Consider the following 12,121-nt stretch of genomic DNA (forward strand, 5'->3'; position numbering starts at 1 on the left):
CTTTATGTCTGATGGGATCTGGATTCACGGTTCAACTAAGTGAATATTAATTAAACTGGATAAAAATGTGGCTAAATAGCCGATGTTAATGTGATTATAATTTGATGGAAAAAACATGAGTAATTTTTTTTAATGCTGTAGGTCAAGATGACGGATAACAAAAAAAGTCTATCACGACCTCAGATCTCTGCACCAGAGCAGCTGATCTCTCAACAATTTCTTAGTCTGGTTTTCTCAAGATAAAGAAATGACTCTCCTTCTGGCTAACGTGTTTATTTAGAAAACTGATCTTTTATTTTTGTTAAAATTTGTCCAGTGTTTACTGAATGTTTTTGACCTTCAAATGTCTCCGCAGATAAAAACTAACTTCAAATCAGCTCAGCTTGTGCTCAAACAAGAATTCTCCCTAGCAGACTGAATGCAACTGGTGTATTTTTGGTTAACACGTGTTTGGTCTTTATTTAGTGAAGTTACTCACAGCAGCCAGAGTATCCAGAAGTTTTACTAAATAGTGATACTTCACAGTAATATTACTCAAGTAAAAGCCAAATATTAGTGCTAACATTACAAAAAAAATTACTCAAGTAAGTAGAACTGTAAAGAAATTAGTTTTATGTTCTCCAAGACACTTTCAATTTGGCTCATCTGGATTGATTTAGAGCTGGTTTTGTTCCTTATTTCGTTTCTCCCATAAAACTACTGATCTATAGATCGATAGATCTAGATAGAAAACATGTTTCTGTCTCATATCACTATATTTATCTTGACGTCAATTTAAGTTATAAAAAAGATGTGAAGGTTATGTAACTTCCCTTTTGGGAATTGGTCTGCTTGATGTTTATCACCTGCCTTCTAGTAAATGACCAGAGAGGAATTTACCAGCTCATGTCTCCTTAATCAAAACCAGCATGAAAAGTTTTACATTTCTGACAATTGAGAGGATTAAGAAGGAAACAGTTAAATAGTTAAATACATTATTAAATCATTAATTAAATGCACAATAAAATAAATGAATGGTTATTAAATAAATTACTGAAACATTTCATTAAAGTTATTTTATTAAACACAATGCCTTGCAAAAGTATTCAACCTCCTTTGTGTTTTGCTACCTGGAATTCAAAAGGATTATTTTAGGGTTTACAGAACAAGCCTACAACTGTGAACATTTTATTTTTATTCTGAAGTAAACAACAAACAGGACAAAATAACAAAACTTCAGTGTGCATATACAATCACCCCCTAATTGCAGAATATTTAGATCCTAGTTTCTGATTTGTGAATATTACAAGTAAAAACTAAAAAATAACTAAAATTACCCATAAAAAAACATTCCAATGAGTGATTTGCATCGTTTCTCATCTCAGTGGCATCATGGTTGTCATCTGGTGGCTTATAATGTGGACCAGTAGAAGTCACCAATAAAATAAATAGTTTTCAAACAACATACATCTTATTATAGCTGCTTACCTTTGTTTTCGTATTTGTTTTTGTATGCATAAACAGTGACATTTGTCTGTCCTGCAGGTCGAGACTAAAGAGGGCCTTGAGTCGGTACATCACTGATACTGAGACGTACATGGCAACAGCGAAATATTTTTATGACAGGTTCTCTAAATGGAAGGATTTGAGAGAGGAAGAGCATATGAAAATAATGATCATCAAAGAAAAGACTCTCAAAATTGATCCCAGTTTCACCATGTCAGAGGGCAAACACAAAAAATTCTCTAAATGCATGAAGAGCAAATTCCAGTTCCATAAAGACAGCAGACTTGAAAAACGAGAAAATGAGCTGACTGAAGTGCTACAAGGCACACTGAGAGGCCTGGAGGAACTCGACCGTTTCTTGGATGCAATAGAGAAGCTGGCGGTCACTTCGCTCCAGGTGTTCACTGAGAACCAGATTGTTTACCTTCATAACAGGATCGACTTAAATAATGTTCGAGATGTGATCAACTCTGCACAACAAATCTGTCCTCTCCTCCTGACATTCAAAAGAGATGCAAAGAGATTCTTCCACCCTAACCTTCACAATGTGGAGATTCTAGCAAGCTGCCTGCAAACTTACATAGACACTGCCAACAGGATATATGTGGATCTTGGATACAGGTAAAATTATGTTTATGGTATTAAACATAGATAAACTTTGTTATTTTAAATAAAAAAGTAATACTATAAAATGTATCCCACTTTGTCTTTCACAGCTTCCACTTTAAGATGCGCTTGAATATTACTGATGAGGACATTGTGGTGAATGCTGATAATCTGTATGAAGATGACATTCAACAGATGATAAATCACATTAAGCAACTTGACAAGATCAGGTAAGCTATATCACAATAAAAGAAAATAATATATCACAATAAAATATTTTAAAAACCAGTCCATTTGAAAGAACAATGTTCACAATGAGTACGTAAGATTAAACTGTTGAATCTGGAACTATAAATAGTAAAAGCTTTTAAGTTTTGAAAAGCTTGGGGAAGAGAAGTCCAAAGCTGGAGAATTGAGTGAGAAAGTTCTACTCCCCCATTGTGACGAGACAGACAGGGAGTGGAAGATATGACAACCCATCCATCCATCCATCCATCCATTTTCTTCCGCTTATCCGGGGTCGGGTCACGGGGGCAGCATCTTCAGAAGGGAGGCCCAGACTTCCCTCTCCCCAGCCACTTCTTCCAGCTCCTCTGGGGGAACCCCAAGGCGTTCCCAAGCCAGCGGAGAGACATAGTCCCTCCAGCGTGTCCTGGGTTTTCCCCGAGGCCTCCTCCCGGTGGGACATGAACACCTCACCAGGGAGGCGCTCAGGAGGCATCCTTATCAGATGCCCGAGCCTCAATTGGCTCCTCTCGACATGAAGGAACAGCGGCTCTACTCTGAGTCCCTCCCGGATGGCCAAGCTTCTCACCCTATCTTTAAGGGAAAGCCCAGCCACCCTGCGGAGGAAACCCATTTCGGCCGCTTGTATCCATGATCTCGTTCTTTCAGTCATGACCCAAAGATCATGACCATAGATGAGGGTGGGAACGTAGATCGACCGGTAAATCGAGAGCTTCGCTTTTTGACTCAGCTCTCTCTTCACCACAACGGACCGGTACAGCGCCCGTTTCGCGGCAGATGCTGCCCCAATCTGCCTGTCGATCTCCCGCTCCCTTCTTCCCTCATTCGTGAACAAGATCCCCAGATACTTAAACTCCTCCACTTGAGGCAGGACGACCCCCCTCACCTGGAGAAGGCAGTCTATACTTTTCCGGCTTAAGACCAAGGCCTCGTATTTGGAGGCATTGAGCCTCATCTCAGCCGCTTCACACTCTGCTGTGAACCACTCCAGCGAGAGCTGCAGATCATGATCTGATGAAGCCAACAGGACCACATTATCCGCAAAAAGCAGAGTTGCAATCCTAAGTCCACCAAAACGGATCCCCTCAACACTTCGGTTGCACCTAGAAATTCTGTCCTTGAAAGTAATGAACAGAATCGGTGACAAAGGGCAGCCTTGGCGGAGTCCAACTCTCACCGGAAACGAGCCTGACACCGGTCATACAGGGACCTGACAGCCCGTATCAAAGGGCCCGGTACCCCATACTCCCAGAGAACCCCCCACAAGGGCGCCCTGGGGACACGGTCGAACGCCTTCTCCAAGTCCACAAAACACATGTAGACTGGTTGGGCGAACTCCCATGCACCCTCCAGGACCCTGCTGAGGGTGTAGAGCTGGTCCAGCATTCCACAACCAGGACGAAAACCACACTGCTCTTCCTGAAACCGAGGTTCGACTATCCAATGGACCCTCCTCTCCAGGACCCCTGAATAGACCTTACCAGGGAGGCTTAAGAGTGTGACACCCCCTGTAATTGGAGCACACCCTCTGGTCCCCCTTTTTGAACAGGGGGACCACCACCCCAGTCTGCCAATCCAGAGGAACTGCCCCCGATGTCCATGCGATATTGCAGAGTCGCGTGAGCCAACACATCCCTACAACATCCATAGCCTTAAGGAACTCTGGGCGGATCTCATCCACCCCGGGGCCCTGCCACCGAGGAGCTTTTTGACCACCTTGGCGACCTCGTCCCCAGAGATTGGAGAGCCCAACCCAGAGTCCCCAGGCTCAGCTTCCTCAACAGAAGGCATGTTGGTGGGATTGAGGAGGTCTTCGAAGTATTCCGCCCACCGGCCCACAACATCCCGAGTCGAGGTCAGCAGCACACCATCCCCACTTTAAACAGTGTTGGTGCTGCACTGCTTCCCCCTCCTGAGACGCAAGATGGTGGACCAGAATCCCCTCGAAGCCGTGTGGAAGTCTTTCTCCATGGTCTCTCCAAACTCCTCCCATGCCCGAGTTTTTGCCTCAGCGACCACACAAGCCGCATGTCGCTTCGCCCGCCGGTACCCATCAGCTGCTTCTGGAGTCCCACAGGCCCAAAAGGCCCGATAGGACTACTTCATCAGCTTAACAGCATCCCTCACCGAAGGTGTCCACCAACTGGTTCGAGGGTTGCCAACAGGCACCAACAACCTTGCGGCCGCAGCTCCGATAAGCCACCTCGGCAATGGAGGTAAGGAACATGGTCCACTCAGACTCGATGTCTCCCACCTGACCAGGAACATGTTCGAAGTTCTGCCGGAGATGGGAGTTAAAGCTCTGTCTCACAGGGGACTCCGCCAGATGTTCCAGGCAGACCCTCACTACATGTTTGGGCCTGCCAGGTCTGACCGGCTTCCTCCCCAACCACCAGAGCCAACTCACCACCAGGTAGTGGTCAGTGGACAGCTCCGCACCTCTCTTCACCCGAGTGTCCAAGACATACAGCCGCAGATCCGATGAAACGATGACAAAATCGATCACCGAACTACGGCCTAGGGTGTCCTGGTGCCAAGTGCACATATGGACACTCTTATGCCTGAACATGGTGTCTGTGATGGACAATCTGTGACGAGCACTGAAGTCCAACAACAGAACACCACTCGAGTTCAGATCAGGGGGGTCGTTCTTCCCAACCACGCCCCTCCAGGTTTCACTGTCATTGCCCACGTGAGCGTTGAAGTCCCTCAGTAGAACAAGGGAGTCCCCAGGAGGGGAACTCTCCAGTACCCCCTCTAAGGACTCCAAGAAGGGTGACCCTGGTGACCCTGATATAGGAGCAAATTTCAGGTACATCAATATTTGAGTCACTAGCCATATGTTCTAGTTGTGACCCAGGTAACTCCAGAGATCCTAGCCCAGTTAGTTGTAGGTTAGCAGAGAGTGTAGCCCAGTTAGCAGCAGTACTAACCAGTTTAGCTGTGGCTCATCCAGGTACTTAAGGTTCAGGTAAAGCCCAGGATTCATTTCAAAATCACAAACCAAAAGCAGGATCAGCACAAGTTCAACTTTTCCCAGACAACTTTCAGATTGTTCCTTTGGCCATAATCAAGCAGATTTATGAATAGAAGATTAATTTATCAACTGTTTAGACAAACAGACAAATAGATTTTATTACAGACTCAAAGTCCAAATTACATAAAAACAGAAAACAATTAGTACATTAAAAGAATAAAATGTACATAAAAAGGCCCCTAACCATTCAGGAGGTAGTCATACCAATGTCTCCAAAGTACAGATGAGTATTTTACTGCACTGTATTTAACATTAATCAACAATAAGATAATTCTAACATTAGACTCGTTTAAACAGCAAACAAATTTATACAAAAGCTTTCTTCAAACAGCCATGAAAGTGCACACGCGAGAAAATACAAACAGTTAACTGGTACTGGTCCACCTGGGCTTTTTTAGCTGAAAAGAAATGTAAATTATCCCTTTTCCCATCGGCGTGTTAAACTGAAATAGACATAAAAGGAACATAATTCTATGGTAAAACACAAGGTCTGTTTTTGAAGAATTTTTTGGTAAACATTTGGGAGCTGCCAAATTGTGTGTCTGCACCTTGGCATCCATCTTGAAAATGAATCCATTTTTAAGACTTGTGATTGCTTAGGGTCTTATGAATGCAGACCTTAGCAATCACTGTAAAAGGGAAGATATAAATAATTGTAGAACCACACCAGTAAAGCCAAAGTCATTCAGTCTGTTCATCAGGATGATCAACTGTGTCAAAAGCAGAGGTAAAATCCAACAGGACTAAGGCTGTCAGCTCCCATAAAAAGATCAGTGATACCTTAAGTAAAGCAGTTTCAGGAAATAATTAAGTTGCTGTTCTACAAGGTTATCTAGAAGCATGGAATCTAAAGGGATTTACAATATTGGTTTACTGTACTTAAGAGTTAGGATGTAAAAGAACTGAGTTATCAGTTCAAAAATCCTCAATACTTTGGATTTTTTTCTGACAGTCAGGTGACTTGCAGGTCACAGGTGTAAAAGCAGCCTTCAGCTAAAATGCTGCAACTTGTTTGATTGGAAGTATCTTTTTCTGCTTAAAACAACTTTATGTGTTTGATATGAATGGGACTTAAACTCAAATTATGAATTCAGAAACCAGTATGTTGATTTTTATTCCAAAATACTGTCTGGATATGATTCTTCAACAGAAAGGCTTAGACAGCTAAAACCTGTAAAATGGCAGATTGTAGCTGAGCTATGCTGTGCCACATCACCTCTGGTATTTCATCAAATGCTGTGTTTAGACAGGCAACAGCAAGCTGAAATTAGTGTATATAGCACCAATTTGCAACAAACGTCATCTCGAGGCACTTCATAAAAAATGATGTCAATTCAGTCACACATCAAACAGCAAGCTTATCTGCTGGATAAGGAAACCCAGCAGATTGCTTCAAGTCATTCACCTGCAGAATTCCCTCCTCCTGGACAAGCACACAGAGTCAGTAAAGAATTGTCTGCATTGTGGCGCAGAATAGCCACAAAATGACTGGAGACGACTGACTGAAAATTAATTCCATATGTGTCTGTGTATTTACTCTGGAGCACAAATGGGTCTTTTGTCAAAATGTGTTTTCTGTTTTTATGTATAAAAAAGTTTGGATAATTTCCACTCATCTTATTTCAAATGTTTCTGTAGAATTAAGAAGAAAAAATTTCTTCCACAGAATGGATGAGCACTTTCGGATGGAGTTCCTGTTCCAGAAGGGCTCTTCAGAAGGGTTCGTCAATTTGTTTGATGATAAATGCCGTACAATGTTAGCCTTTCTTGGTAAGCTGAAGCAGTGTGCTGATAAGTTAGACAGGATGGACAAAGGAGCAAAGATCTCCAATGTGACAGGTGGCTCAGTGAAAGCAATTGGAGCAGTCCTCTCCTCTGTTGGTTTGGTATTAACTCCATGTACAGGAGGAACATCTTTAGGGCTGACAATGGCTGGTGTGTCATTGGGGATAGCAAGTGAAGCCAATTGTTTGGCAACCAACGCAACAGAGGTTGCGGTTAATCGTAATCATCGGAAAACTGCAAATACAGAATTTCAAGATTTGATGGTGAACTTCCAAAACATCCAGGACTATCTCGATGATGAGATAAAATACCCAACAGTCAATCTGAAACAGAGCAAGATGGATGTGTTTATGGGAGTAACCAAGAGTGTTTTTAATGTAAAAGCTATAGAAAAGGGTATCAATTTAATCAGTAATTATAATCGTTCATGTAGCAAAGCTGCTGGGAAAGGTAGAGTTGTGCAAAAATATAGAAAAGTTAAAGAGGATGTTGGACCCATTAAGGAATTTGGTAATTTTGCAGCTGGATTCCTTAGTTTTGGCATGAATATCTCCTCTGTTGTCAAAGGCATCATAAGTTTGACCAACGGCAGTGAGACTGAAGTCTCAAAGTTCCTCAGATCCAGAGTGGAATTGTTTCATTCACAGATAAACTCTTGGGATAAGATCTGTGAGTCTCTAAGGAAAAGCCAATGTACCCAAGAAGAAAACAGAAACATGCTCAAAAAGCCATTTTATCCAGTGACACAGACCAATCATCAAACACGCCAATCCTTGCAGAACCGTGAGGAAAGCTTTTATTCAAATCCTTATTCATCTCCACCAGTCACTACACGGTACGCAGGTTATGCTCAGAACACAGCGCCATTCCAACACACGGGAATACAGGGACCAATAAGAGAACCAATCATGCGATCATCGTATGACGCCTATTATCAAACACGTCAATCCTTGCAGAACCGTGAGGAAAGCTTCTATTCATATCCTTATTCATCTCCACCAGTCACTACACGATACGTGGGCTACGCTCAAAACACAGCGCCATTCCAACACACGGGAATACAGGGACCAATAAGAGAACCAATCATGCGATCACCATATGACACCTATTATCAAACATGTCAAACCTTGCAGAACCGTGAGGAAAGCTTTTATTCATATCCTTATTCATCTCCACCAGTCACTACACGATATGTGGGCTACGCTCAGAACACAGCGCCATTCCAACACACGGGAATACAGGGACCAATAAGAGAACCAATCATGCGATCACCATATGACACCTATTATCAAACATGTCAATCCTTGCAGAACCGTGAGGAAAGCTTTTATTCATATCCTTATTCATCTCCACCAGTCACTACACGATACGCGGGTTATGCTCAGAACACAGCGCCATTCCAACAAACAGGAATACAGGGACCAATAAGAGAACCAATCATGCGATCATCGTATGACACCTATTATCAAACACGATAATCCTTGCATAGGCTTGTCACAATAACAAATTTTGCTGAGCAATAAACTGTCCAAAAAATTATTGTGATAAACGATAATATTGTTTCAAGACCTTTTGACACTGATTTAATGGAAATGACTAATAATGCCTGCGATTTCCTGCCATAGATAGATGCACTTTATTTTCAAAGGAACACATAAGATTGGAACTGATAAACTAAATAAATAAAACAACCAAAAACAAAAATAAAATGGATTCTCAGTCTCCATTAACAAAAAAACATACTTGAATAAAAACTAAACAACATAAAGCCAAAGTGGAAATAAATACTGCATTCAACCAAAAGAGTGCAGATTATGAAGTCTGTATACTGTATTGGCCTTCAGTAATCACTAGATTTAAATAGAGAAGATGGGCACATCCGACTACCTAATGCAGTAGTTCATACTACACGATTTTTTGCCCCTATTTTCCCCTTACAACAATCTTAGAACGTTGGCCAATCTAAGATTGTCGCTGGTGATTTCGTAACCGATCATCATGCAATGTAATCGTAGTGGCCATTCCGATTTAAATCAGGGGTTTTCCCCGACTGGGAGCTTAATGCAGCTTGTTGAATGTGACAGGTAGCCAATCATAAAGCATGGATTTCTGCGCTTTCTGAGGGGAAATTACAGAGGGAAATCCCAAACAGCTGACACGGCGCAACACGAAGTCCAGCAGACATTGGAGATGATATGTGGAAACAACATTAATGCTTATTCAACATTTCGTGCAAAGAATATAGAAATGACAAGGGGAGGAGTTAACTGGACTTGTAGCCATTATTTTGTGCCCATGTGGCTGCACACCACATGGCAAGATCGAGCCCGATCGAACCGTTATAGCCAAGATTTCTATCGGCTAATGTGTGGTATCTCAGGTTTGAAAATGGGCCGACAGTCGGCCGACAACTCGTGTCGTGTGCGCTGGACATTACACTAAGGAAATGAGGAAGAGAGGGTCAGTGGAGAGCACCGGAGCTGAGCTTTTTTTCATTCAGTGTCATCAACAGAAAGATTAAAATGCAGGAAGAGACGATAAAGCCGATAATTAAAATGAGGTCGATAGGTTTAATTTATCGTGCGATTAATTGATTTATCGTTTATCGTGACAGGCCTATCCTTGCATTACAGTATGAAAAGCTTTTACTTAGTGTAGCCCTCACTTAAGCAATGTCAGTAAATAAGTGAGTTGTGGGTTATTTGTTTCAGTATACTATTTAATTAGACTCTTTCTAATACTTTTGGATCAATCAGCCTTGGACACTACTAAAGCAAATTACACTACACACCATGTAAAGTAGACCACAGAAACCCTCCTTTAATTAGGCAAAAATAATAATGAAGTGAGGAAATGGCAGGTTTTGGGTTTCAAGAAAAAAATAAGGGAACAAGCTTATGTCAAATTTTAATTAATCGAGTTTGATGGATTAAAATGCCACGCCCAAATCAAAATCGATGTTATCGCACACAAACATCTGTTAAATTGCGTCATAAAATGTTTATCGCACACAAACACCTGTTAAATCTGCGTCATAAAATGCTTATCGTATAAAAACATCTGTTTTGATTTAAATTAAGTTATCAATATAAAACAGACAAGATTCTGGAACCTTCTCTTAAATCAAATGGTTAATAAGGGATGAGGCTCTCTTTCATCATATAAAATTTAACTTCTTATCAAAATAAAACCAACACGGAGAGAGAATTCTGGCAACATGACTTTTGACCCAGTTATTCCCCTCCCCCTGTATTGAAAGTTTTAGACCAATGCAAATTTTCTGATGCAACTCCTCTTCACACATATAGACCCCACCCCCAACTGCTTTTATCTTTCTGCTCCCTGGCAGATGCCCCAGCCCACTTTTATTAGTTTCTGTTTGAATGAGCCAATAGAGATAAAGGGGTGGGATTTCGGTTTTTCTGCTTTAAATATTTTTCGGAGGTCCTGTCATTCTACTTGTTGCATTTGGTAGAGGAAGATCCACTTTGCTCTGACAGAAAAAAAATGGTTCGCATTAAAAGAGAAAAGCCTCAAAAGAGAAGACATGAGGAAACCAATTGACTAGCATGTGTCCAATTGTCATGATTTACTTCTTGGGGTGATGCATGGAGCAGGGTCTGGTGGTGGGATTCCCATCTGATGTTTTGGATCTTCAAACAGTTGAGTCGGATGTTAGCAGACTAGCTTCTCCACCTCACTTCACAACCTGCTGCCTTTTGTTTCCTGAGGTTTTCTTTTGCACAAAAAAAGGTGGACTTCTGGGAAGCATCCAATTTATGGACTGGAATTTAATAGACCGAGCTTGGAGTCTGACAGAGAAGGGAGGTCCCACTGGACAACACCGGGTGGTGTTGGTTTTTCCCAAGATGGATGAAGGAGCTTCAGCAGAGTGTGATTCATTGGAGTCAGGCGTGACTTGCTCAGAGTCCTGGAACGTGGGAATATCGTGCTGAATCGAGGATTCGAACGCTGCTGATGAAGGTAAGACTAGATTTGTATCCAGGAGTGCAGAGGATGAAGCATCAGCCATGGAGCAAGGCCTCGTGATGGTTTGTCCATCTGCAGATGAGCCACATGCTAGTCGATTGGATTCCTCATGTTTTCTCTTTTGAGGCTTTTCTCTTTTAATGCGAACCATTTATTTTTTCTGTCAGAGCAAAGTGGATCTTCCTCTACCAAATGCAACAAGTAGAATGACAGGACCTCCGAAAAATATTTAAAGCAGAAAAACCGAAATCCCACCCCTTTATCTCTATTGGCTCATTCAAACAGAAACTAATAAAAGTGGGCTGGGGCATAAATTTTCATCATAAGTTTTATGATGAAAGAGGGCCTCACCCCTTATTAACCATTTGATTTAAGAGAAGGTTCCAGAATCATGTCTGTTTTATATTGATAACAACTTAATTTAAATCAAAACAGATGTTTGTGTGCAATAACATCAATTTTGATTTGGGCGTGGCATTTTAATCCATCAAACTCGATTAATTAAAATTTGACACAAAGTAGTTTCTATATTTTTTTTCAAAACAGAAAAAAAAACAGTAATATTCCAACTGTACAATAAATCTGCATATAGAGTGTAAAACACCAGTTATACAGCCCACTTTTGTAAAAACTAAACCTAATGCTGGCAGAAAATACACCCTATGTTGCAGGCCTGTGCAGATGCTGGTGAAAATAGGAGTCCCACCGAGTCCACAGTCCAGAGCCTCTTCATTCAAAGAGTAAAGATTAATCCTTGTGTTTAGAAATGGGGTCCAACCGATCTAATCTATATAATATGTTTCAGTAAGTGATGAAGTTTCTAAAATAAATGGGCTTTTCAATAATATTCTAATTTACTGAATGGGTCTGTATTCTCAGATGTGCTTCTAGAATAATTTGATTAGCTTTTAATTTAACATGTTATTTGGTATTTTTTGTGATTCCTTTTTTTTTAGTGTGTTTGTTTTTTAA

General features: G+C 41.4%; 1 protein-coding gene and 1 long non-coding RNA gene across 2 annotated transcripts; both read left to right on the forward strand.

The window, feature by feature from the left end:
• Positions 1-1,450: 1,450 nt before the first annotated feature.
• LOC103144911 (uncharacterized) lies at positions 1,451-8,708 on the forward strand. Its single transcript, XM_016676390.1, has 3 exons — positions 1,451-2,106; positions 2,202-2,321; positions 7,041-8,708. The coding sequence occupies exons 1-3, from the start codon at positions 1,577-1,579 to the stop codon at positions 8,635-8,637; spliced, it is 2,247 nt and encodes a 748-aa protein (XP_016531876.1). The 5' UTR covers positions 1,451-1,576; the 3' UTR covers positions 8,638-8,708.
• A 1,005-nt stretch (positions 8,709-9,713) lies between these two features.
• LOC107837331 (uncharacterized) lies at positions 9,714-11,144 on the forward strand. The gene is made up of 2 exons (XR_001663345.1): positions 9,714-10,289; positions 10,509-11,144. It is a non-coding gene; the product is annotated as an uncharacterized LOC107837331 (long non-coding RNA).
• Positions 11,145-12,121: the final 977 nt, after the last annotated feature.

Source organism: Poecilia formosa, unplaced genomic scaffold, assembly GCF_000485575.1.
Source record: "Poecilia formosa unplaced genomic scaffold, Poecilia_formosa-5.1.2 Scaffold134, whole genome shotgun sequence".
NCBI classification, from domain to species: domain Eukaryota; kingdom Metazoa; phylum Chordata; class Actinopteri; order Cyprinodontiformes; family Poeciliidae; genus Poecilia; species Poecilia formosa.